The sequence below is a fragment of the Cebidichthys violaceus genome, unplaced genomic scaffold, assembly GCF_023349555.1.
Source record: "Cebidichthys violaceus isolate CVI_PGR_0920_01 unplaced genomic scaffold, fCebVio1.0.p SCAF_12, whole genome shotgun sequence".
NCBI lineage: Eukaryota > Metazoa > Chordata > Actinopteri > Perciformes > Stichaeidae > Cebidichthys > Cebidichthys violaceus.
Window position 1 is genome coordinate 5827355 of NW_027176285.1, and position 26947 is coordinate 5854301.

Genomic DNA, 26947 nt, shown 5'->3' on the forward strand with positions numbered 1-26947 from the left:
TTATAACTCAATAAAGAATTTAAAAAAAGTAGATTCAAAATCTACTCGAAATCAAATTTCTGTCAGGATAAACAGATGGATGTTTCTACACAGCAACTCAATCCCTTCTTCTCTTCCTCTCGCCCTTGTTTCCTCCTCATCTTCTCTTCCTTCCTCTCTTGTTACCAAGGTTTCATTCCACTCATTAAGTCTTTTGTTCGGGGAGGTAACCTCTTCACCTCAATCATTCATTTATTTATGAATCAAACTATTTGTCATTATTTAGAAACCTCTGGACTTCACCAAGATTTCTGCTCATGTTAAAAACTTTGTGCACATTCAAAACCTTTTCCCACGTATTTGTGTTCTCTGAGAAGTTGTGACATTACGAGACTATTTTCATGATTTAATGAGAATGAAGTAAAACATATTTGAAGATAAAGATGTACCTGTCCTACAGTCTGCTGTGCATGACGTTACTGCTCTACTGTTATGGTAGTATTCCCCTCAGGCCGTCTGTCAGACACAGAACCCTGTTTGGGATTCTCTGGATGAGACAAAGTTTCAGGGAAGCGGAGTGCGCTGCTCTTCATCGGAGGTGGAAACCAAAAACATACTGGATCCACACGAGTCGGCATTTCTCCTGTGTTTCAATACACAGTATAGCTTAAACAACAGCGGTTCTATTTGATCTTATTGCTCAAATGAATCGCTTCAGACAATTCAGTAGTTGTTGGATACTGGCAGGGTCATGTCCCCACCAAATTCTACACCCTTGTTTTTCCTTCTTTTCTCATCTCCTCTTCTCTGTTGTTTCCTCTCCACTTCTGTCCTCTGGTTTTGTCCTCTCTTCTCTTCTCCCCTCTTCCCCTATTTGTTCCACTCTTGTTCTCTCTCCTCTCTTGTTACCTCTTTTCTCTTCCCTTCTTCTCTCCTGTTCCCTCTCCTGTCATCTCCTTGCCTGTTTCCTCCTTTCATCTTCTCTATTCTCCTACTCTTTTTTCCTCCCCTCTCTTCTCCCCTTTGCTCCTTTTCTCTTGTGTCCTCCGCTCCTCTCCTCTCCTCTCTTGCTTCCTCCCCTCTCTTCTCCCCTTTTTCGTCTCTTATGTTCTCTTCTCTCCTCTCCTCTCTTGCTTCCTCCTCTTCTCTGTTCTGTGTTTACTGCTGTTGATTGCTGTGCTACAGTTAATGAAACTGCATTAAAGTAATTAAGATGAGCATTAACATGGAAGAAGTAATTAATAAGAAGAAAGTACAGAGCTCTCCCTGACTCCGCTGCCTCGTATTAATCAGAAGATATCACTTTGTTGCCTCTTCCTCTCTGTCTGTCGCTGGACTGAAGGAAGTAGGTTTCGTTATTTCACTCAGCATCTTACCTAAACCACAGAGAAGAGGTGTAGGGCTTTCACCACATACACACTGCTCTGTGACATTCATGAACCCTGTCCTGACTCGTGCTGCTCCTCACTGGTGGGGAGGGGGGTCCAGGCTGCAGAATGAAAAACAACACTGTGGATTTTATCAATCAGTTGATATTCCTTGTTGTCCTGACATGTCGACCAATCAGAGGCTGAGGTCCTGACATGTCGACCAATCAGAGGCTGTGCTCCTGACATGTCGACCAATCAGAGGCTGTGCTCCTGACATGTCGACCAATTAGAGACTGTGCTCCTGACATGTCGACCAATCAGAGGCTGTGCTCCTGACATGTCGACCAATCAGAGGCTGAGGTCCTGACTTGTCGACCAATCAGAGGCTGAGGTCCTGTTTTGTCGACCAATCAGAGGCTGTGTTCCGGAAATATCGACCAATCAGAGGCTGTGGTCCTGTGTGGCAGCTCTGATCTAAAATACATTGTATTGTAAACCAACATTAAAAAATTACCTTATATGGTAATAATGTATAATTTGGTAACGAGGTGGCGGTCAGAGGAGTAAATGCTAAGAAATCCTGTGTGTTTAATTTTTGTAGCTTCTAGGCTTTACACAACATCAAAAATACACATTTAGGACAAGTTGTAGGCTGAAGGGCTTGTAGTTTTTATTTAAACAGATTTATTTGCATTATAAAATGCTCTGTCAGACCCGCTTGGCGTTCTTAGTGTTGAGGCAGTTTGCCGCGTTCAGTCAGTTTGTGCGTCACCAGTGTTAACATCTTTGCAGATGCCTGTAGTGTCACAAACAGACAACCTCAGAGAGATTGTGAATGAAAGACTCAATACGGGTTGACCGTGAAGCTCCAGGTGATTTACCAACTAGGAACCGGATATTAAAAAAAACAGCGAATAGAAAAATTAATTAAGAACAAAAATCAGCAATGGGAAAAATAAAATGATTGAATAAAATGCTTATGTAGCAACAGTGTGAAGACAAAAAAAACAACGAAGTACAACACTAACACTACAGGTCTGAGAGACGTTCTGGGCTTGGAGGAGGCAGACATGACCAGAATACAACGTGGTGTTGCTTTGTGGGCTTCTGCTGTGGAGGCGAGTCCAACAAAATCCACTATTTATACACACGGCGCGGAAGTGTGTCTCTGGTTTTGGATCGTGCTGCATGAGTGTTAGCACTCCCCGGTTTCGTATTGCGCTGTGCCGGGTGCTGGCCTTGTCCTGTGAAACACTTGTTAATGAAGGTCCTGGTTAAAAAAACGCCAAGAAAAGGTAAAATGAAAGCAGCGGCTTTTAAAAACCTGACGCTGTGACATCATGCGAAGTGAAGAGATTGAGAATCGGCCTCTTTTGTGGAGACCGACGCTGACCTTCGTCCAAACAAAGAGAGACACAGAGAGGTTTCTGTTGCTTGTAAATCGGTCAAACTCAAAGCGGTTTTGTCTTTTTTTCGGTGTGTTTTTTTCATTCAGAGTTGAGTACAGGAGTAAAAACACAGAAAAAGACGAAAAGAAAAGATGTAGCGTTAGGTCCCGATCAGACGGAGCGTGTTTTGCAGGTAGAGAACTTGAGGTATGCCGCACTGCCTTTTTGTTGCCCTATCAGTTTTTTGCATATAGAATTCACATATGGACAAAAGGACAACATCCAAACGTATTCTTGTAATAAAGTAGACATTGAGTTATGATTCATTGGAATTTTACTGGTGAATTTTGAAAGGGAATGTCACCCATTGTAAGAAGTTCATCTTTTGCTGTAAAACCTGGCTGGTGATGGTTTCCGGCCTTTTCTATCAACACATTACATTTATATGAGTTCCTCAAAGCCAGACTAGAGTTATAGACACATAGACACACTTGAATCTAACTTGAAAATAAAAGTCATTTTTAAATATTTTAGGTGCAGGATTTAGGACTGGCTTGATAAGAGTAAGTTTGGTTATGGGCCAGTTCAAAAGTAGCCTAGCGTGATAATAGCTAATAGTCGGTTCTCGTTGGCTCTCAGCTTGTAATGGAGCTTATTTGTGTTTCCTCTCTGTCTCCTGGCGTTGTGGATTAGCAGGGATTTGGTCCTCCTGGCTCACCGACTTCTCTATGGGCTTTATGCAGCAGAGTGGGCTGACCTCCCCTCCTCCACCTTTTGTACCCCTGCAGCCAGCACACTCTAATGAGTGGCGGTTCGTCTGGGGGTCCTCCTCACAGCCAATGAGCCTGTTTATGTCCGTTGTCCAGGAGAAAATGTCACTGCAGGGTTCCTTGGAGAAATGCAGAGATGTCGGAAGTAGAGTTGAGGGTAGAAAACCTCTTTTTTGAGGCAGTTTAGTCTAGTGTTTGTTTTTAGATTAGTTTGGGGCTTTGTTGCATTCCTGTAACAGCTCATGGTTGACACCTCAGGTGTCAAATTGGTATGTTTTGCATCTTTCTTATGATGTTAAATGCAGTCGCCTTAATCTGAGTACACCTTCAGGATTCTTTAGTTCTTGGAAACGGTTGCACAAAGGGCAGCTGTAAAGATGTCAGAGATTGGATTTCTAAGAATGTTCTGAGGATTCAGAGCACCTGTTTGTATGTTCGACTTTGCTAGACCCTGATATGAGTTCCTGAACATAACGTTGGATCTAATCAACCTTTGACAGGTTTGTCAATGAGTCTTCCAAGAAACAACAAGGCTCATTGGTCTTGTATGACGTGTTTGCACAAAGAGAAAAAACAAAAGAATTGAAGATGAAAACATCTGTATTTTGGATGTGCCTGAACGCACTTTGATTATTTGAGAAGCCTTAGTGAAGACTGTTTCCTGAGAACTCGTCAAAGAATTGACAGGTTTGTCAATTAACCGTCTGAGGTTGGCAAGGTTCCTTGAAGGATTAGCGTGGTCTTTTATGAAGCGGTTGTACAAAAGCATAGCTGAACAACCATTTCTTGTTACAGCTTGGCACATCCGATCTTAAAACAAACTATGTTCATCAGTCTTTTGAGGATTGCTGGAGGTTCCTAGAAAATGTTGTCAAAAAGCCGTCAACCAATGAAGGACTCCTTTGTTTCCAATGTTTCTTGAAGCATTGTTGTGGCTTGGGAACCTTTTATTACAAGTGTTATAAGTGCTCTGAAATTTCAAAGGCTCCTGGAATCACTGTCATGGTCATCCTTTGGACAGAAGTCCGAGGTTTTAGAGTCCCTGCTGTGATTAATGGTGAAAGGGCGAGGTTCTTCAAGGTACTTTCTATGATGCTTTAAAACCTTGAAAGAAGGTCATAGAAGTACTGCAAGATCATATACACCATTTAAAAGAGGCCTTTTCAAAGAGCTTTCTGAGGATGATAGGGTCCTTGAAGTGCATTAGTGTTACATTAGTAACACTCCTTAGAAATGAAGTTCTACACAAACCAAAGGAACCAAAAAGGTCCATAGAGGTGCTTTTATTTTGTAGAGTCGGGAGTTTGACAGGGAAACAGAGTAGAGGCAAGAAGGGAGGAGGTTCTGCTGGGATTTCATCCAAAGTAGTCTGATAGCATGAGAGAGGATATTGTGTATGAAGCAGACTGCGTGGGGGGGGGGGTCTGATTGTCAGCTGGACTGCTAAAGGTATTTTGTAATTGTACATTTATTTTAGATTTTTTCGGGACGGACTCAGCCAATGCTGAGGTTTAGGACCGCGTCCTCTGTGATTTTGTTCAATTCCCTTCATGTGGATTTGTGCTTTCAATGGGTTAATGTGGGGCAAATATTATAGTCCAGTTAGTCATCTGATCTTAATTGAAAGTAGTCTGCTGAAAAATGGAAAACTCTTTTTATGTAATTATAAGAGAAGAGAGGAGGATACATTTAATACCAATTATATGTCAAAGCGCTCTTTTAAAGAAATAATCCACTTAAAAAATATAGTAATATTTTAATTAAAATGACTTGTTTTGGATTTTTTTAAATGTATGTTTGTGTGTGTGTCCATTCACGGTGTACTGTGACACGGTGTACTGTGATCTTGTGGCTGACCCTTCCCATCCTGCTTTGCTCCGTCCCTGCCTGGCTTTTTTTTCCTCTTTAATGTTGCTCTCTCTTTAACAGCAAAATGAAAATGCCGGGGATTTTTGTTTGTGTGTGTAATACATGAGCTCGGCCCACAGAGACGGCGGAGGTGAAAAGGTCACCGTGTTTGGACAAAAGTAAAGGACTGGGCTTAAAGAACTGTAAGATCTTCAATTCAGAATATCTATATTTTTGTGGTATTTTCGGCTTCAGTATTTAGGTCATTGCTATCTTAATTAATACGTTAAAACAATCAAAAACAGCATTCAGTCACACAGTCAAAAGTATTGTACGTTCTGGAGCATTTAAAAAACGTTTTGTTACAACAAAATGTTATCAAATACAACAAACACAAATTCTGTAAAAAACTTTTTTATGGAATTAATAAAATATCAGGAGACAGATTCTTTGCAGGTGCTGATTAAAAATGATCTGCATCCAATACATTTGGTAATAGGTTATAAATGTGAGAACTATATGCACAAATATTCACTTCAAAATAAAACAGTGAAAAATACTAATATTACCTATACTTCTCTTTTGTTTTTCTGTTGCGTGTTTTAGCCTTTTCTTTTGAAAGCTGCTGACAAGAATCCAAAATATGAAGTGAAATAAATAAGAAAAAAGAGTGTGCATATAGTGTGTGTATCCAAAATCCATTAGTGAGGCATAGCCATATACATACAGTCCACAATGGGTTATTTTATGAAGACACCTCCACCCTGAGGTCTGTGACGAGACGCCGGGGTGATCAGTGCTATAAACGTGATGGCTCCGTAAATAGTTTTTGTCAGAACATGTGGAGAGGCCTCTTACATATCCAAATGTCTCATCCTGTCAGGACATATGCCTCTGTTATGCTATTATTGTGTTATATATTATGTTATCTTTTAATAACCTTAAAACCTTAAATTACATGTTAAAACTCCTGAAATATCTCCAACATGTATATTTATTTAAATATAAATATAAATATATATATATATATATATATATATATATATATATATATATATATATATAAACAAAAAAATATATATATATATATATTTAAATATGGTTGCTTTTAAAGGCATTGAAAATTATAGAATATTTTTTCATTGACTATAATTATAATATATATATAATATAATTGATATTATTTCACATTTATATTCATAATGTCAAGTGGAAATTTTCCATCTTAATTGTGCAATGGTTGAACTATTTTTGGATTTGCTGCAGAGGTGTCTGCATTGTTAAATTTAAATAGATCTGTGTGTGTGTGTGTGTGTGTGTGTGTGTGTGTGTGTGTGTGTGTGTGTGTGTGTGTGTGTTTGTGTGTGTGTGTGTGTGTGTGTGTGTGTGTGTGTGTGTGTGTGTGTGTGTGTGTGTGTGTTTGTGTGCGTGAGTTTCTGTATTAGAATTTTTGGATTTATTACATGATTTTGTGTGTGGATATATTTCAGTACCATGCAAAAGTACATTTGCATGTGTGTCTGTGTGTATATGGAGCTATATATATTGTGCACATTTACATGTGTGTTTGTAAATGTGTGTGTGTGTGTGTGTGTGTGTGTGTGTGTGTGTGTGTGTGTGTGTGTGTGTGTGTGTGCGCATCTGTGCCAGTGATTTCCACTACTTTTGATGTGTGTGTATCTGTGTGTGTGTGTGTGTATCTGTGTGTGTGTGTGTGTGTGTGTGTGTGTGTGTGTGTGTGCGCATCTGTGCCAGTGATTTCCACTACTTTTGATGTGTGTGTATCTGTGTGTGTGTGTGTGTATCTGTGTGTGTGTGTGTGTGTGTGTGTGTGTGTGTGTGTGTGTGTGTGTGTGTGTGGGAGTCTTTGTATAAGTGCCAAATCGGTCCAGCTGGCATCAGTCTTAGCTGAAGCCGAGGCCACTGTATCGGTCTCACACAAAAACACACACACATAGTCGACCACATTCCCATTCTGTACGCCTGTAATTATCAACCTCTTCTACATCGACTACCATGTTGGCGTGTATTCAGCGCTGGTCTATACACGCCTGATTCAAACCCTTCACCGCGTACACGCTCCATTCTCCTCCACACACGCTCGCCACCAAACCCCTCCATCTCATCTTGTGCGGCTGCACCGACCCGCAGAATGTAATTACACACTAACCGTGGTTTGATATTTAGACTGGCTGAAGATTTAAGGTTTTATCTAAGAAGAGGGTCCGCCTGGTTAAAAATAGTCTCAAAGTGGTCCATGCAAGCTCGGAGGAGAGGCAAACCGGTTCAGGAGCTGGAGGGGAAATTAGCTTTGTTGTCTACGCGCCGCGGCGCTTGCTGCATTTTTTAAAAAATTCATCAGACACCCTTTTCCACAGCCAGACATGCTCGGTTTGCGTATTAGGATGATCAGTCGGTTACCTGCCGAAGAGACCTGTCATGTGCTAATCAATTATTGGACTGCATTTTTCAGAGCTTTGATGTCAATCAAACATACGTTTTAATACGTGGGACCAAAGATGTTATATGAGGACAATAAGGGGGGGATGTCTGCGATATTTTTTTTCTCATGCCCTTAAAATGTGTATCAGTTGTAGGGTTAAGGCTTAAAGGGACAGTTCACCCCAAAATCAAAAGTAAGCCGATGTCTCTCACACCAAAACAATCTAGATTGCTAAATAGCACTACAGGTAAGAGGATAAACAGGCCAAACTGTCCCTGTTAAGACACCTGCACACATAGACTGTACATAAGAAGTGCACATCTTAAAGGGGAGAAGTCCAAAATGCACAGCTGGATACAAAAGCTTAGTTTGCATACATAAGTAAAACGATTGAATCAAGAAAGCATTGTTAAAAAAACGAAATTGTCTTGAAGAAAGACATTTAGTACGTATCCTTTTTGCCAGGTAAGGTTTTTGATAATGAAAAAGGGGATTAGTGGTGGCTCATGTTTATTTCCTCCTTACAAAAGTATCCGTGGTATGCTCTGTTTGGAAGGTCTGAGCAGAGAGTTTGACTGTCCACGCAACCAGCTCCAAGTCACACGATCAAAAAATGTGACACTCTCCAAAGGGAGACTCTGGAAATAATGTGAAATTCCCTCTGCAGGTGCACAAACAAAAACTAAACGAAAAATCGCACGATGGTTATTATGTGGCCACAATGCTTCTTTAGCAAGCAAGTGGGTTGCTAAGTTGACACCATTTTATGGTTGAGTGATTTGACGATACGGCAATACGTATTTATGTCAACCGTCAGACATTTTACCATGTTGTTTATACTGAGGTAACCCTAACCCTATAATATGTTTGGGTGTATTCAGGCGGCAACCTCCTGTTCTGAAAAGTGGAGCCAATGCTAAAGTGCCTTAAAGCTGCATTCTCTCTAGTGTCCATCAGGGGGGGACTCCTCTGGTTGTATAGAAGTCTATGAGAAAATTATCCTATTTCTCACTTTATTTATTACCTCAGTAAACATTGTAAACATGAGTTTATGGTCTCAATCTCTAGTTTCAAGTCTTCTTCAGCATGATGTTCATTTAGTAGACTATGGTCCATTTAGAGTCAAATAGACCATAAAGCAGAGTATGCTTTAAGGAGGGACTGCCTTGTGATTGACAGGCCGCTACCACGGCATTGTCCCTTACACAGCATGTTAAACATACATAACATTTTGGTTACATAAAAATGTCTTGGATAGTGAATATTGGGTTTTTATGTGATTATACTATGTATATAATGTTCACAGTCCAAATAGCAACTTCAGAAGCGACAATGGAGTTGGAGGTGAGAGACGATGTGTACAAGCTAATTTTAAAGCAATGAAAAGACAAATCATCGTCAGAAAATAGTCGCTAGGGTCCCAGATTGCGTTTCAGCCAATGCGTTCTGCTTCTTTTACTCTCCACACCAACTGCATTCAACCACAGCCTGCTTGAACGTGATTGGTCAATACCACTCGGACTACAAACGGAAACCAGAACGCTTCCCATACCAAAACCTTGCCCCGCTGCCTACAGACAGAATTGAATGCAGTTATTATTAGAAACTTTAAGGCATCGGCAGCTGCATGCTAGCCTGCGCTGCACAGTTTCTATGGCGATTTTAGGGGGTGTCTTGGTGGTTTCAGGACTCGTGTCTAGAATAACTCTCTATGTAATATAATCTGCACTACATTTGCTGTCTAACTTCTTATTTATTTGTCCAAAGTCTCAATGTGAAATGTACAATACGTACTTCATAAAGTACTGTGATTTTTTTTTACAGAACAAACTTCATGTAAACTACTATCTGCTAACAATTCCAAAGTGCGTCCCATTTGATAGATGAAAAAAACCTTCAGTTCCGGTGAAAAAAACTGTGATCTGAGATCAAGTAGATTTGTTTTTTGGTTTCTAGATGTTAGGCCACCTGAAAATTGTAATACCTCTTTTCATATATAGTTTGTTATGTCTGCACATGCAGCGATACTAAATCTACACCTAAAAGAATGTGGAGGGTGAAAGTGTTGTTCCTGGTTTCAAAGCTGGAGCTTGTAGCATAAAGAGGTTTCTATGCATTGCAGGCATAGCAGATGTCTGTTTTGTTGTGCTGTGAGAGCAGTGAGCAGAACACACACACACACACACACACACACACACACACACACACACACACACTCTCACACACACACACACACACTGTGAGTACTCTGATCATGAAAACTGGCTTTGGCTGTTTTCTGCTGAACATCTTTTCCTGTGTTTCCTTAACAAAGTGCAAATGAATGATCCTTTAATTAGATGAATGAAAGAAAGATTGAAATTTACTTTTTATAGAAATATGTCCCTGTTGGGTAAAATAATCCATCAAAATGTACACACATATTCTTTATAAAGTAGTAGATTCAATTATTGTTTCAGTGGGACTGAATGTGTCCACGTTGACTTAATATATCAATTGATAAAACAATAATCAAACAATCCATTTTAACAGTTTATTTCACCACCTCATCAGAAAATGTATGTTTCGTCATATTGTACAGAAATAAATGGCCACATTTCAGGGCAATTTTTAAAGAAAAGAGTGAATAAATTAATTAATTCCAATTAATATCAATAGTGGTTTAAAAGTAATGGACGAATGAATAAAAGAGAGGAATAATGAATGAGGTCATCCTGTCATTGGTCATTTCATGGAGCTCTTTTTTCCACCAACAGTGGATGAAGCTTTACATTTAGTGGCCAGTGCGGTAAAAAATGAATGACTGGATGACAAATGAATAAATAAGCAAACCCCTGTTAAATGAAATAATTTGACTTTATATGACTAAATGAATGACACTTTTATGAAGCCACATTCGTTGGGAAACTAATTTAAGTAATGGGAATGAATGGTTAATTGTTTTGTATTATTTTGTATAGTTTGCCATCACCTCTTCATGAATGACTCACTCATGCTAACCTTTTCTTAAGTAGTAAATGAGTGGATGGATTATTATCCACTCCTCCGATGAATGGGTTTTCCCTAAAGCTATGGATCTGACTCCCCCTGCTAACTGCTCCCTCTCTTCTCTTGTCGTCCTCCTGCAGGTAAAACAGAGAGGAGCTCATACTCATACGGCAGAGAGTCCAATCCGCACTGCCACCAGGTCAGTCCCACTCTCAGTGTCTTCTTTTAGAAAGGGTGTGGCGCTCAGTCGCTCTCCTCTGTCCTTGAACTTTTTTGGGGGGATTTGTAGAGGATGTTCAGTCTCGGGGACATTTAAGCACCGGACTCTTTCTCCCCCGTACTGAACAGTTTTGTAGATGTGAACACCATGAAACTGGGTCAAGTTGCCAAACAGGAACTGGAACTGATATGAAGCATCAAGGACAGACCTAAAAATGAATTTAGCAATGTAGCTGTTTTTGTCTGATTTTAGCTTGTAGCTTGTTAGTGTATAGTTTCCTCACTGAAAGCTGAATGTCAGGCGGAGCAGAGTGAAGCATTGCTGTTGAGCGAGAGCCACTGGTTATTGGAGATTCTTTTTTGGAAATGTAAACACAGTTTTTGCCAACGTACATACAAACATCAACCTCCCACTGCTCTGTTAGTAACCACAGCCTACCAGCCAACGGTCAAATGTGGTTTTAGCTTGTCAAATTGCATTTGGTTCGATTGGATGTTTAAACTCAAGATGCAAGGTTCGATCAACCTCATCACACCACAGACGCTGCAGCTTGCTGTGTATTATGCCTGCAGTGAATGACCTAATCCATGCAATCTTTCATTTAGCAATGTGGATTTTAGCCCAGAATCACCATATTAGCATAATCTGAATTGAGAAAATTTTCGTCACATTTGGCCGATGCAAAAGAAAACAACGTAACTTTTGTGCATCAGGAACTTCATCGCATTGGACAGATGCAAGAATATCGCCATGTGTTGTCCAAACTGCTGCATCTCCTCACCAGTGTGTGGCATTCCCTGTTTACCTCCTGCGTCTGTGGTGTGATGAAGTTGATCCAACCTTGCACAGTGAAGCGATGTTGTTCCTTGACAAAGACTAGAGTCTTTTCTCATAAATTTACCACTTAAGACTTAAATCTCTTAACCTACAATGCCTCATATGTCGTCATAAACAAGAAATAACTGAAAGATTAACATAGGGAGACAAAATTATAACTTGGAAAATGTCCACCTTATGAATATAAGTTCAATATTCAACCTACACCAGCAGATCTTGCTGGGTCTGGGTTGATGAGTTGAGATTTCGGGCCTAAAAACCCAAAATGTTTAGCTGAAAGAGCCTAAAAGATCTTGCCAATTCATTGTCGGTTTGTCACAACAAATGTCATCCATTGTATTTGTCATTTCATGAGAAGTAGTCTTTCACTTGTCTGCAGGTATTGGTGCCTGCAATTTTTCTCGCGTCTAAGGTTAAATCATGCAGGTAGCAGCACAACAGGTGTTTTGGTTATTTCATTATTTAGCTTCATATGCGTCAATCATCCTCTCGATGACTAAAAACAACAGCTGTCACATCTTTCTATTAAATGTATTTTGATGTTTTCCAGAGAGATTCCTAACTCAACCACATTTTCCCAACTTCATAAAACTAATAATTATTCATTTTAACTTCAAGTCTAATTCTTTTTAAAAGGAATATTTTTCGTCGCCGGTGGCGCCAGGTGTTATGAGGACTTCGGTAATAGTTTTTGAATCTGCACTGTGATCTTCCCGCTCAGTTCTCATGGACCATATGCATCCATGAGAAGATGCACGTTGATAATTAAGAGAATATACAGATGTTGGTGTTTGATTCTGCCGGTGGAATATGAAACGGAGAGAAGCTTGATGTGCTCGCTGTAATTTGATGACCTCCTTCTGGTTTTTTAAATTTAAAAAAATCACATACGAGCGCAGGCTGTTGGACAAGTTGACTGAGTCTGATGTCATGGATTTATTTTTCTTCTTGTCTTGAACATCTAGTAATTAAAGCGTATCAAAGAAGTACATTTCTGTGCTTATGAAAATCAAAGCTGTTCTAAAAGATGCTGCTACATTTCTTTTTGCAGTGCTAGATGTTTGGGTTTCACATCAGGGGAATTAGATTGTGTTATTTAACTGCTCAATAATTCAGAGATACAAACGTTTCTGCACAATACGCCCTACATAGCAGCAGAATTTACCTGTATACACTACTTTGTGACAATTTGAATAGTGTGTGAGAATACAGCAAAAGATGTAGTTATTGATATATTTTTATATAAATGACGATTTATATTAGTATAGTATAAACAGGGGTGAGATATCAATCTTCATAAAAAATGACCTTGTCAACTAAAAAGGTCATGCAACATTTCAAAAATGTTTTCAGGATTTCTACTTGCACAACTTTAGCAATCAAATCCTTATCTGCAACAACTTGCCGCAATACTTGTCAAATCGGGATCTGTTCACAATGCCGGATTGTTGCTGTGAATGGCCCAAGTTGAGATCTGGTCAGTTAATTCATTAAAGTACGAGGTTCATCAGACTTCGTGATAATTGGGCCAAGCCAACAGATGCGGGTTGGCGGGAATGAAAACGAGAGTCCGGTGCAACTCTTGCTGCATTGAATCGTGTAATAAAAAGACTGCCGTGTCCAACTTTTTTTTTTGTCTTCTTCTATAACGACATTGTCTTCACCACCAATTCCATCACATCCCCCTCTCTACACACACACACACACACACACACACACACACACACACACACACACACACACACATATGCTAAACACACTCACCTTCATTTTATGGACAGGGGACAGCTTCACCACAGGGGTTGAGGGTCTGTGTCTTTTTATGTCTAACTTTACGTTTGTTGACAAAATGAGAATAGCGTTTCAAAGTGGATCCACTATGTCCACATACAATCTACCAATTTTTCCTACGCTTTGTGTTTTGGAGATCAACGCCAGTGTTTTGGACTTGGCAAGGTTGTAGGTGGCCAAGAGGCCAACAGGGGCAATCAAACCAAACAAAATGACTGACGGCGGCCCAAATGTGGTTGCCCGAGCCTCGTGAATGAAGAGAAGATGGAAAGTGGAGTGAAAGAAAGTTAAGGAAAGCAACCCAGTGTTGCATTTGAAGGACTTGTAGTTTTCCCTTTCTCGAGGGTAACAAGACATTCCTGCCGTTTGGTTTTGATCTTTTCCTTTCTGTTCAGATTGATCTATTAGGTGTACATATGTTCAATCATCCAAGCATTGATCTTTCTGATCACTCATCCACTCTCAGTCTCTCGTTCATTCACTCCTTTGGTCATTTATTCACTTGTATTCTTGAGGTGGCCTGTTCACTTATTCATTTATTGTGTTCAGGTATCTGTCAATTGGCCTATCTGAGCACCTGCTCATTCACTCATACGTTCATTTTCTCACTAGGTGGTTTGTTCATTCATCCATCCATATATCCTTTCATGTATCGATTCATCAATTTTCAAGGAATCAAGGATAATGTATTGGCTGATATGTTCATGTAATCATCTACAAAGCTCAGCCTACTGTCTATCCAATCCCTCCATCTGAACACTTGCGTATTTACACATTCATTAATTTATTTAAATGTGTCCTTTCATCAGTCTATCCATCCATCCATCACCAACTTGCTGATTTTTGTATTTTTAACCACTACTCACATCCAGCTGTGGCCTTTTGTGAGGCTAAAACAAACTGTAGAGGACAAAAATATGAAATAAATCAAACATTACTGCCTCACTGGCCACTTTCCTACTGGGCTGCTGTCAAATTATCCTGTTACACAGTCTGAATGGCCCCTGATGGAAATTGTTTGGAAATGGCAGATAAATTTACATGCTGGGCTGAAGTCCAAAATCCTCTGGCTTCATCCTCGGCCGTTAGTGAAAGAAAAAAAAGAAAAACACTTAGAGGGGAGGATGAGTTTGTGCACTAACAGCGGAAAGATTTCCAATGACCCCAGTTTGTTACACAACTCTGACTGAATTCAATACATTTGTACCATTGGTGTGTTTTGAGGTGATTTAGGTTTTGGTTCCACATTTAAATGTTGACCATACACACCGTAACATTGATATTGTCCTCAGTCACAACCTCAAATCTGCAAATCTTCTCCAGCTGAGGTCCAAAACATTTAGCGTGATAGTTTGGATTGAACTTACGTTTCATTTTCACTTCATTATTCAGTCGAACATTGTGTTGATCTTATCGGATTTCCAGTTTGGGAGGATGGTTAGGTGTAGTGTTCCCCAACCAATCAGCACTGACTGACAAATCCTTTACGATGACTTTTCAGTAGAAGTAGTTGCTGCAACCTGGGAAACAGCTGGGCACAACACCACACCTATTAAAATCACTGAAATGATCTATGATGTGGGCACTGATTCTAAGGTTTAGAACCAAACCCAAACATTTGACCTAATGGTAGAGCTACATGAAAAGACTGAAGATCACAAAAGACATTATTAGCAATAATGCCGCATTTCTACTGCATGGTTTGTCACAGTTCTACTCAACTTGGTTTGTATCATCAAGCGGCGGTATTTGATAGTTGGGAGTGAAGATGTGTTGGTTAGAGCTGCACCGATTGATCGGCTGCCGATCGAAACCTGACTGTTTTTAGCTGATCGGCCACGATTGGTTACCCGTCAGCCAGTTTCAAATTTACAATTTTTTGTTGGTCCCATTTGTGTGCCACCGTCGCATAATAGTTATTTGTTGGTACACAGTAGCACAGACATTGGTGCATAAGTGCGTCTTTCAGATCTTCTCCTCTGTGTGGTTCAAGTGTCTGTGCATCCGTCTTCAGAATAAAATGGATAGAAAGACAGTCCAATAGCACCATTGCTTCTTGGGTGTTTCCGTCCAGCAGAACAGTAGACCTCAGTGTTTATTTTCTGTACAACCGAGCCTTTTTACTTCAGTAGTCAATTTGTATTTGGTACAAACTGACTGCTTTGTTCCAGTGTAAACTGGAAAGCTGACTGGGTCTGACTGGTGATTCTCTCCTAGCTGTTAATGGGTGGTGGGGGCTGGGAAACGTGGCCCCCTGCCAAGGAACGAGCCCAACCCCCCAACAGCTCGCTGTGCTCCCCTAAAAACACCCAAACACCCTCCAAAAACCATCGTCTGCTGGCTGAAGGAGGCATGAATACGCTCGACACACCAGGGATGGAAAAGGACTCAGTCTGTTGTTTGAGTTCATGTGGCATCAGGAACAACTCCTTTTTAAAATGTATCTGAAGAAAGAATTACATTTTTTAATTATTGTTGTTTTTTTGCAGTAATTTGCCTGCAAAATTACAAACATACAAACATTATACATATTTTATTGTACTTCTTGTGTGCACTAGAGATACTGTTAATTATGCTTCCATTTTCACTCCCCACAATCTGTAGATTTTGTAGCCGAATTACATGTTATGTTGTTTGCCTAAAACAGCAGTTTTATTTTTTCTGGCCACTTCAAGGACTTCTCGTTCATGTTGTCTTAAAAGCTACGTTTCAAAGATGTATTCTTGACCTTGGAAAGAGCAGCTGACAAAACAATACCCCCTTCAGGTCCACTTAGCTGCAGATGTGTGTTTGAGCATATGACATGATATTCATCAGCAGGTGGAATTCAGCTGTCAGGATCCTCACCTCTCTTTTCCTGATGCTTCATTGAGGGTCGCTCTCTGATCTTCTGCAGTGAGGGATGCTGCACGGAGTTTCACACTGTAATTGACATGACAGTTACTTTAAAGCTCGGTCGTCACATGTCATGAGCATTTTTACACCTGTCAGGGAGATACCGTTGTTGGGTTGTTTTACGAAGAACAATTGGTAGTTTTAAACAAGCTATGTTTACGTCTTCCTGACAAGGAACCCCTGTGGTTGTGTAATTAAAGACGGTTGGTCCTGAGGAGTACGAAGCTTGACAGCACCACAAAACCTTTTGAGTCTCTCAGGTTCCTCTGGTTCTGAGAGAATGGTCAGGTGTACAAAGTGTCTGACTTTAGTTACCAACAAATAAAGAAAAAAAACTTAATAAAGAAATACACCGGTACTGCTGCATACAGCTCTGAACATGTCTGAGCCTAGCGGCTAGAAGCAAAACGGCGCTAACAGCGCTAACGATGGCAACGGTGCTGACAGAGCTAACAGTGTTAAACTGGTCTCGCCACCGTGGGTCGGGGGACGGCATTATCAGTGGTTGCCACTGTATGAGCGCTGTGTAGTGCTGCAACAATTCAACGTATCCTCATACAACGGTTTGCATAACACCTTAGAAAAAGTTACTCCTCATTTTTTGTGCGCTTTCCTACAAAAGCCAGTCAATTTGTGCTCGTTACATGCATACAGTCTTTTCTATTGAAACTTCCATCTTCACAAGAACCATGTTTAGGCAAGAAAACTACTTGGTTAGGTTAAGGAAAAGATCGTCGTTTGGGTTAAAAAAACTACGGAAATGCCGTACCTGAAATGCGCAAGTTACGTGACAAATAAATCAACATTGACTTATAGTTTTGAGAGCGAACAGCGGTTTGAATTAAGTACTAGTATCAGTCCCTATGAATCTTAATGATTTTGCTAGAGCCTTCTGCAAGACAAACTTTTCTACACAGTCTACATCGGATGGACAGATCTCATTCCTGCGCCCCAGAGGTTGAACCATTTGGACACAAATGACTTCATAATCTTTTCCTTTAGCACCACCCCCAGGGAAAACCCGACAACATTTTTAGCTCCACTATCGGTACTCATCAGTGTGTTGTTTGCTCTTCCCTCCTTTTATGGGGCTTTCTGTGGCTTCACGGCTGCTGAGAGTCGTCACCTGAACAGCAGCAGAAACACCCTCATGGGTAGTATAATATACAGCCAGTACACACACACAAACACACATACGCTCGCACTGTGTGGCTTCTCTAATGTTGCTATCTAAAGCCATCTAAAGGGATATTCTGTCTATATAAGCAGACAGATCCACATCACCTGGATGAAGGGATGGGAGAAGACGATCCTGTTTTTCATCGTCTCCCTCTGTCCCTCAAATTTTCTCTTCTCTCTCACTCTGTCGTTCATTCAAGCAAAAGCCACTGCCCTGGCTGCACACACACACACACACACACACACACACACACACACACCTACGTACACCACACACTCTCAGCCACACCAAAGCGTGCCTGTCATCCAGTTATCGCCTCACAGATCAGTAGGTTGGTCGTGGGCCGGCAGCTACAGCTGAGGCAGCAACAGTCTGGATGTGAGGTTCTGGTGGAATGCATGAAGAAAAAAAAAGCCTTTAACCCATCTCTCTCACACACACACACACACACACACACACACTCCACACCATCACACATCAGTCAGTAGAAAGTGCTGAAGGCTTCGTTTTGAAGCTTTCAGAGAGGAGCTCAGAAGCTGCATTTACCTATTAAAGAAGGAGCACACACTCACGCACACACACACACACACACACACACACACACACACACACACACACACACACACACACACACACACACTTATATCAAAGAACATGTACATAGATGTGTACAGTTTTCCATAACCATACATTAACTCTCTCACAAACACGCAGACACACATATGTGCATGTGATGAACCCCAAGTAGTTTGGGGGTGTTTTTTGCTCCTGTCACATTTTACTCTCTGTGGCCTCATTTTTCTCTGGCTAGAAGTAGAGGAAAATGTATGTTATGCAGTATAATACAGTAACCATGCCATAAATGTAAAATGTAAAAAAATGTAAAGTTGAATTCCTTTAAATTATTTGAAAATAAATTTGAAATGAGTCTACATATACAAGTGTCCACAAGTGTTACCAATGTTAAAAAAGGAGACTCTGTGCTAAATACATTGAGGTATTCACATGTTTACAACCTCTTTACAGCCTCTCCTGTCCAATGCTCTGTGTTCAGCAGCCTGCAGTTCAGTCCAAGTTTCACGAAATAATGGTTCATTTTAGGTAGAAAAGTAACCGTGATAAGGAAAATGAAGACAACTCACAAGTCAATCACGGCTTTCTAGTAGTGCTGAGGAGCTCGGAATTGAATGTTTTTTACAGGATTTAGTTAAAGCAATTCTTATTCGGGGCGATATTTTAAATGAGACATGTAGAATAAAATGTTTATGATGAAATATCACAAGTTTAAGCTTTGTTTTGGCAGATTTTTTGGTTTGTCATGCATGATGTGTTCAAGGATCATCATAAAGATGAAACTTTTACATTAATGACGGTTTTCCCAGCATCTGGCTGTGATAAAAGGTGTAGTTTTAGCGATTATTAAAAGAAAACTACTATTAATAAAAGAAATGCTTTCGATCCCGCAGGCGGGTTTTAGGGTTCAGAGGGTTAACTACATATATGATTCATATTTTTAAATGTCCATTACAAAATATGAATCATATATGTAGTATATGTCATCTCAGTAAATTGTTAGTAATTATCTGCGACTTCTCTCGGCATTAGCCACACGACTAACACCTAAACTGCTGAAACAATGGCAGGTGTGTCATCCAGCTTCCTGTTCACTCCTCGTGAGTCCTCAACGAGCTAGTCCTTAAACACTCCGAGGGCTCTCCAAACACACTGACCTCTGACCCACACGCCTCTCTAATGGGTCAAGAGACATCGGAGAGAGCGAGTCCTCTGGTCATTACTCTGCCCGTCTGTCTTCATCTCTATTTCTCATCTGCGTAGCTGGAGGAGATTATGTGCCCGGTTGTGTGTGCGTCTGTCAGTCTTTCCACAGCTAATCTCACATGCTAATGAGCCCATCAGGCTCATATAATAATAATAATAATAATATTAAAATAAAATTAACAACAATAACAACAATAAAAATGATAATGATGATAGCAATAATGTTAATTATAATAATTATAATAATTGTTGATATAACAATAACAATAGCTATAAAAATTACAATAAGAATAATAATACACAAAATAGTAATAATTTCTAATAATAATAATACATAAAATATGACACATTGATTTCCAAAACAATACTTATTTTTACTGTTAGGCGATATTTTTTGTAGTGAAACTTGCCAACAAACAGAGCAGAACTGGCCTTTTACGACTATTTTAGGGTCCATTATGCTCATGTTGAAATCTCACAAATACAATCCTTCTCGTGAACAGGTGGTATTCATCAGGCCCAAACGAGCGATCCACGACAAGTCTTGAATGAGGCCTTCCTCCTTTCCTCGATGACTCCCTTTAAGGTGTTCACAACACATTTGTGAAATAAATCATGTGTCATGTGGAGTTTCATTTCTCTGTTTTGTTTCACTCCATCTCTCTCTTTCTCTTTTCTGTCTCGCCCCTGTTGCTTTGCTCTCTCTCTCTCTCTCTCTCTCTCTCTCTCTCTCTCTCTCTCTCTCTCTCTCTCTCTCTCTCACGATGCTATGTTTCCACAGATCTATGGAATGTGTCTGTATGGAGGCCAGGCACTACTTTGTGTGTGTGTGTGTGTGTGTGTGTGTGTGTGTGTGCTAGCGACAGTCAGTCCTCATGGTCCCTGTGCGTTGGCTTTACAGTGGAATCTGGTTACCGAGGGTTGTGTGCGTAAGTGTTCATCATCACTTCATTCCGTCTGTCCTCCGAGCCCGTCCCCATTGGCTGTTTTCTGTCCAATGGCACGGCAGCAGGAAGTACAAGCCCCCAACAGCTGGTCTGAAGTCCAGGAAGAAAAAAAAAAAAAAACAAGGGCAAGTCAAAGACTGTTTACATGGAGGGAAATATTAATGAAGCCACTCGAACCATAGGTTGTCCTGATCGGCCATATCGTTATCATAGTGTTGTATATAGGCGATATTATATGAATTCCCACTCTGGGATCATTAAAGGCGTCTCTTATCCATCCATCTATCCATCATAAATAACTGTCCTCTTATATCCATTTTTTGCAACTCTGTGTGTGGTGAGATGTTCCTCTCACAGCTGCTCTCCAGCTCTGAACACACACACACACACACACACTGATCCAGCTGCTCGTCGCTCTCAGGAGACTCTCAGCCGTCGTTCAGTCTCATTTGCCGGCCGAACAGATCGACACTATTTTATATGCCATTTTATTTGACTATCGATCACAAACACACCTCACGCGTGTCGCTTGCGAGTTGACGCATCAGCTATGACAGCTGACAGATTGTGCGTGCTATCAGTTATATGCACGGGACCACCCGGTGCTGTTGTGACGTGATGGAGCTACTGGGTTCCTTTAGTTATAGTTGTAGGGAAATATCCACCATATCAATCACACAGCTTTGGCATCTCAAAGGATCTGATAATGTCATATTGTTTCAAGTCCAATGAAATGATTGAAGGAAAATCATAAAGACTCATTATTAATGGCCATCACAGTCCTGGGCATTAGGAGTAAAGATCAATTTCCAACATTGTGACGGTGAACATATAAATGTCATGTAAAAACAAAAAATCCATGAGTGTCATGAAAACATGGATAGTGAAGATCAAGTTGATGAACTACTAATCTGATTGTCATGTGTATAATTTGCCGGGTAAGAATGTTTGCATTGTACGTCTTTGCAAATATGAACACAATGAATATCTACGTTCATGCATTCAGTCAGAGCCAGTGAGCAGAGTGCACCATGAGGTTGATATTTGTGTCTTTTTAATGCTAAAGGATTTGCATGACGTTTGGTAGAGACATTTATGTTCTCCACAAGATGAGCCGTAATAACTTGATCCCCTGACTTTTCATTTTGCGCGGTCATTAGTAATAGTTTTAATTTGTCCAATACTTTGGTTTATAACCAAATACCATATAATAAGAATTATTTGCTTGACCATTTCAATTTTCTGTGGCTTTCTTACAGAGTGGTTTTTCATTCATGTTTTTTAATACAAATGTTATGCCTGGAATAAACTAAAGAATTATCATTGTAAAAATGTTCGTGACCTCAGACAGAACTACAGATTTAACCGATCTTTAACCTTTTGAGTGTGAGAACGCACAACAGGCGATTCAGTCACGACGCACAACCACATACTGAATGTTTATACTAAATGATTCTAGAGTGGCAATTCCAGAGACTCACATGAACCTGGGCTAACGTGACCTATCACGTCGTGACCACAGCTGATGAAAGAGAGGGTACTGCAGAGGGCAAAGTCATGGCATCCACGATTTCACTATTTTAATCCCAGTCAACGTCAGCTTGGCTCATTAGCACTCAGCATTCTAGCACGGGAAATAACGTTAGAAAGGTACAAGAATGCATCATCCGGTTAGTGGTGTTGGCGGTTAGTTGGCTCTCATTGGCTGTCGCTGGCTTTTTGTGGCATCAACTTGATTGACTCACCTCTCTCCGGCGGACTGTATGCTCTTTCCATTAGCTGGCTGAATTGTTTCTTTCTTTCTTTTCTTTTTTGTTGCAAAGTCTGACCTTCTGTCCAGGTTTCAAGTTACTCCATAGAGATTTATGTAAAGTCTTGAAGGCAGGACTTTCCACATTAGAACATTGCTAGTCCGACCTAAGGGCCTGAAAAGATTATGCCATTACTGCCACACCGCGTTTTGACATGGAAAAACAAGGCGTTGAGAGAAAAACCCTGCATGCCTTTGTTTTTGGGTGGAGTTACTCGGTTGTGAAAGGGTATTGGATCGATCCGTGCAGCTGTCGACTCAGTGTTTGTTTTAACAAGTTGTCGTCGGTCTCGGCCATCGTGGAGTTAAACCAGGGAGATACTCTCTATCTCTTAGAGAGAAGTTAACCCTCTCCCCTCTCTGATGTGTCTAACATCAAACAGCATGCTGCCTGTCACACACACACACACACACACACACACACACACACACACACACACACACACACAGAAACTGCGAGTGAAGTAAAACAGCTGGTAACAGACACAGAACAGAACTGAGCTGTCAGGCCTACACTACAGAGCTGACACACACGCACACACACACACACACACACACTTACGTAAAAGTAAACTGGTCTTGATCCATGAGATGTGGGTAAAGCGAGCTGATATTTTTCATGTGTGCCTTCTTCATCAGAGCTCAGTTCTGCAGGACTTCTTATCTGTGACAGATGAAGCAACAACTTCCTGGATCCCACAGGCCTTGAACCTCCTTTAAATAAGAAATATATACAACCTAGGCCTTGGACATGTTTTGGAAATGAATGCGTGGTCTTAAAGTGACAGTTCAGCCCAATATAACAATAAATACATATTATAAATATATTATACATGTTTTCTTTTACCCATATTCCCAACATGCTCACAACAAGATCTATCTGTGAAAGAGACATTGCTGTTGTGTTTTCTCATAGACTTCTATACAATCAGACTTTTTATTACAACCGGAGGAGTTGCCCCTGATGGCCATTAGAGAGAATGCAAGTTCAAGGCACTTTGGCTCCACTTTTCAGAAGCGGAGGTTGCTGTCTGGTCACTTCTGACTTTAAAACTGCAATGTCAGCAGTTGGGGCAATGGGGCAGCAGAATAAAGTCGGAAACCTTTCGAGTTGATATGGCAATAGTTTGCTTATTTATAGCTACCGCAAGGAACTTTCATTTTTTTTGTTGATTTTGGCGACCCCTGCAAAAGACATAATTAGTCAAAAGTTGACTAATTATGTAGTTGACACAGTAACTGTAAACACACAGCAGTTACTAGCAACATTCATTTGGAGTTTCTCTCTTTTAGCTCTGTATTTGGTCTCCACCAACTCCTGAGGGAGATGTCTGTCTCTTTCGCTGCTAAATGCTTCAAATGTCCACCAGCGCTGCTCAGAAATAAGAATGTCCATTCTGTAAATCTTTATTTCTGCACTCCGTGTGTGTTTGTTCCTGGTTATAATGACTAAAATGTCTCCACAAACTACAAAGTGAAGGCAGCTGGGACTAAGGCATGATGGGAGCAATCAGTTCAAGATGGCACCGCAGGGAAGCCTATTTCTCATTCTCTTTTCATCTCCAAATATAAATCTGTCTCTCCATCTATCATTCATTCACTTCCTGTGTCCTCCCCATTCTTTCCTGATTATCCCCCCCTTCTTCCTCTCTCCCTTTTCTCTCCCTTCTTCCCCCTTTTCCTCCCAATGCCTCTGCTTCAACCTCTTGTTTACCTTTTCCCCTGTTCTCTCTCTCTCTCGCTCTCTCTCTCTCTCTCTCTGTCTCTCTCCTTATTCTTCTCTTTTTCGCTCTCCCTCCTCCTTTTCGTCTTCACTCTTACCCTCTTTCCTGTCCCTTTTACTTGATTCCTCTTCTCTACTTCCGTCCTTTCTACGTTTCCTTCTTTTTTCCCTCCCTAGCTTTTGTCTCCTTCCCTATCTCTTTCCTTTCCTCCCTGTTCTTCCCTTCATGTGTTTCTACCTCCCTCCTTCATTCTCCCCCTCATCCCCTTGTTTGTACTTCTCTCCTCTGTTTTTCTTCTGTCCTTCTTACCTTTTCTTGGGGTTAGGTTAAGGGGTTACCCTCCAACCAGTCAATTCTTCCTTTCTTCACTTATTTCCCTCCTTCCTTCCCTTCCTCTTGCAGTTCCACCTCGTCCTCCTTTCACTTTCATTCCCTCATCCCTTTTCTCCTTTGACCTCCTTCCCTCCCTATTATATTTGTTTCTTCTTCTCAACTTTCATCCTTTCTTCTTCCTCTTCAACAATTCCCTCCCTTCTTTATTATTCCCTGACCCGTTCCCTCCCTCCTGCTCTTCCTTCATCTTTCAGTCCCTGTCATCTGTCTTTCTTCTGCCTCCTCCTTCTGTTATTTCCTTATTAACCACCCTACCTCCATAATTTCGGATTTACTTCCTACTTTTCTTTTTGTCCTCTTTTACCACCTACTGTCTCTTTCCTTACCTATTTTCTTCCCTCCATTCTCCTCTCCCCTCCTCTGTCCTTTCCTCTCCTCTCTTACCCCCTTCGTACCCTGCTCACTTGTCTCCCGAGTTTCATTTCCATCCTTCCTACCGTTCTGTATTTCTTCCATATGATCTACGGTGTCTCCCCCTCATCTTTCACACACCCCCCCCCCCCCCCCCCCTCTCCTCTTTCTAATTGCATGCAGGAAGCTGCCAGATATTGTAAGGTGTAATGTGCTGTCTGATTCCTCTCTTAGTGTTCTTAAATGATCGCTATTTATTTGTCAAGCCAAGCGTTGAACGCTAATTAAGGAGGAATGCTTTGAACTGCTTCACGTGTGTGTATGTGTGTTTGAGTGAAGTGTGTGTTATAGGGTGTGTGTGTGTGGAGCGGTTAGAAGATGGAGGAAGTTGTCATTGGCAAGTCGATCCCTCGCTGCTTCTAATGCTACTGCAGGCAGATATGTTTGTGTGTGTGTGTGTGTGTGTGTGTGTGTGTGTGTGTGTGTGTGTGTGTGTGTGTGTGTGTGTTTGCTGTTATCTGTCCCTGAGGTTTTTTTCTTGCGCTGACATCATTCTACACACACACACACACACACACACACACACACACACACACACACACACACACACACACACATACAAACAGCAGCTGGCGTTTCAGAGACTCCAATGTGCTGATGTTATTGGCCGTTGTCTCTGTGTTAGTGTTGTCGTGGCGGATCTGTGACCTGATTGGCTGACTCAGACTTTAACTTTTCATAATCAGCTCAGTCTTTACCTTGGATGTCATCACTTGTTTGAACATCCTTTGTTGATAATGTAAAGCTAATTGACCTTTCCTAAACCCCGCCCCTTTTTGCTCTGTGCTCCAAAAGTAGCAGTGTTTCCTGGCACCAGAGTCCCTTTCATTTTACTGTAGCAGGCTCTGACAGCCGGCCCACCTTAAATCCTGGTTCTGGTTCTCCCGTGCCTCCCTTCCGTCCAGCGGGCCAAGCAATACGTCCTGGGAGACTAGCAATATGCCCAGGCGAAGCAACGAGGCGAAGCTCTGCTCCTGGCTGGAGGAGGAGCCGCTGCTCACCTCCACCTCCCGCCTGAGCTCAGACTGATCGTGAACATCTTTAATTCAGGGTTTGTTGTCAAAATGTTTGGTTTGTTTGGTATTTTCTAGTAGTATGTAGTGAAGTAGATGCTCCGAACTGTTAGATTTGCCATAAGGAGTCACTCCCTCTCAGTCGTCACCATGAAGCAGTCAACCACGGACATGAAAAAAAACAACATTTATGCTTTTATAGTGTCAAAGACAGTTAATGTCCTTCTAAAAGGCCCCTTCATCCTATCATAACCGGCAGATGGCATGAAAAACACTAACATTATCTGAAGACGCTTACCGATAATGTTGTGTTTCAGGATCACTGTCACGTTTTCCCGTCTTTCCATTTTCGTTTTTTACACTGGTATCAATATTTTGTTACCAATCAAATACGCATTTATTTTCTTTGTCACAAGCAACCGGGAAGTGTCCCTTAAAGATGGAGTAATGTCGCACCACCAGTCCTCAGTCATTCAAAATCTCTTGTTCAAGGGAGTGCTGGTCAAGATGACAGCATCAAACATTTCACACAAAGGAACAAACTGACCTCAAACAAAACAGGGAATAAATAAAGTGTAAAATGATTGATTCAATGATTTTAGTGGATCACAAAGGGATACAAACAGTATCATTCCAACACAGTGCTAAGAACAAATGATTAATTAGTTGATCAGCATGAAATTAATCACTACTGAACTTCCATAATTAAGTCAAGAAAGAATAAATTTGAGCATGTCCTGCTTTTTTCCGGTTTATCCCGTAAACTGAATGTCTTCCATCTCCACTTTGGGCTCCAAGAACTATTTTAGTCGTTTAACGCAGTAAATGATTAAATTGATATGTCAGATGTAACCCTTGATGTGTATAATATCCGATGTGTGACGTGCGGTTACAGTGTTCTGGCTCCGCGAGTCCAGTTTTATTCGTTCGTCTCTGCTGGTTCCTCTCTGTTTCTGGTAGCAGCCTCCGGGCCTCACTCCCTCAGGAGTGTGTATGTGTGTGTGTGTGTGTGTGTGTGTGTGTGTGTGTGTGTGTGTGTGTGTGTGTGTGTGCAGAAATGTGTACACATATGTGTGTGTGTCAGCTGGAGCGAAGCTGGCGTACAGGTGCGCCGCTGCCTCGCCAGCACTTCCTGGTAATTAATGACTTCTTCCTGTCCTC

The 26947-nt window shown here is 41.0% G+C and overlaps 1 protein-coding gene across 6 annotated transcripts in view; it reads left to right on the forward strand.

Annotated features, from left to right (window-relative positions):
* Positions 1–26947, forward strand: part of tcf4 (transcription factor 4) — a 223871-nt gene that overhangs the window by 94231 nt on the left and 102693 nt on the right. For all 6 annotated transcript variants that reach the window (XM_068705999.1, XM_068705996.1, XM_068706000.1 and 3 more), the window contains one exon: positions 10927–10985. In XM_068705999.1, the coding sequence (XP_068562100.1) occupies positions 10927–10985 (59 nt within the window). The remainder of the gene's footprint in view (positions 1–10926; positions 10986–26947) is intronic.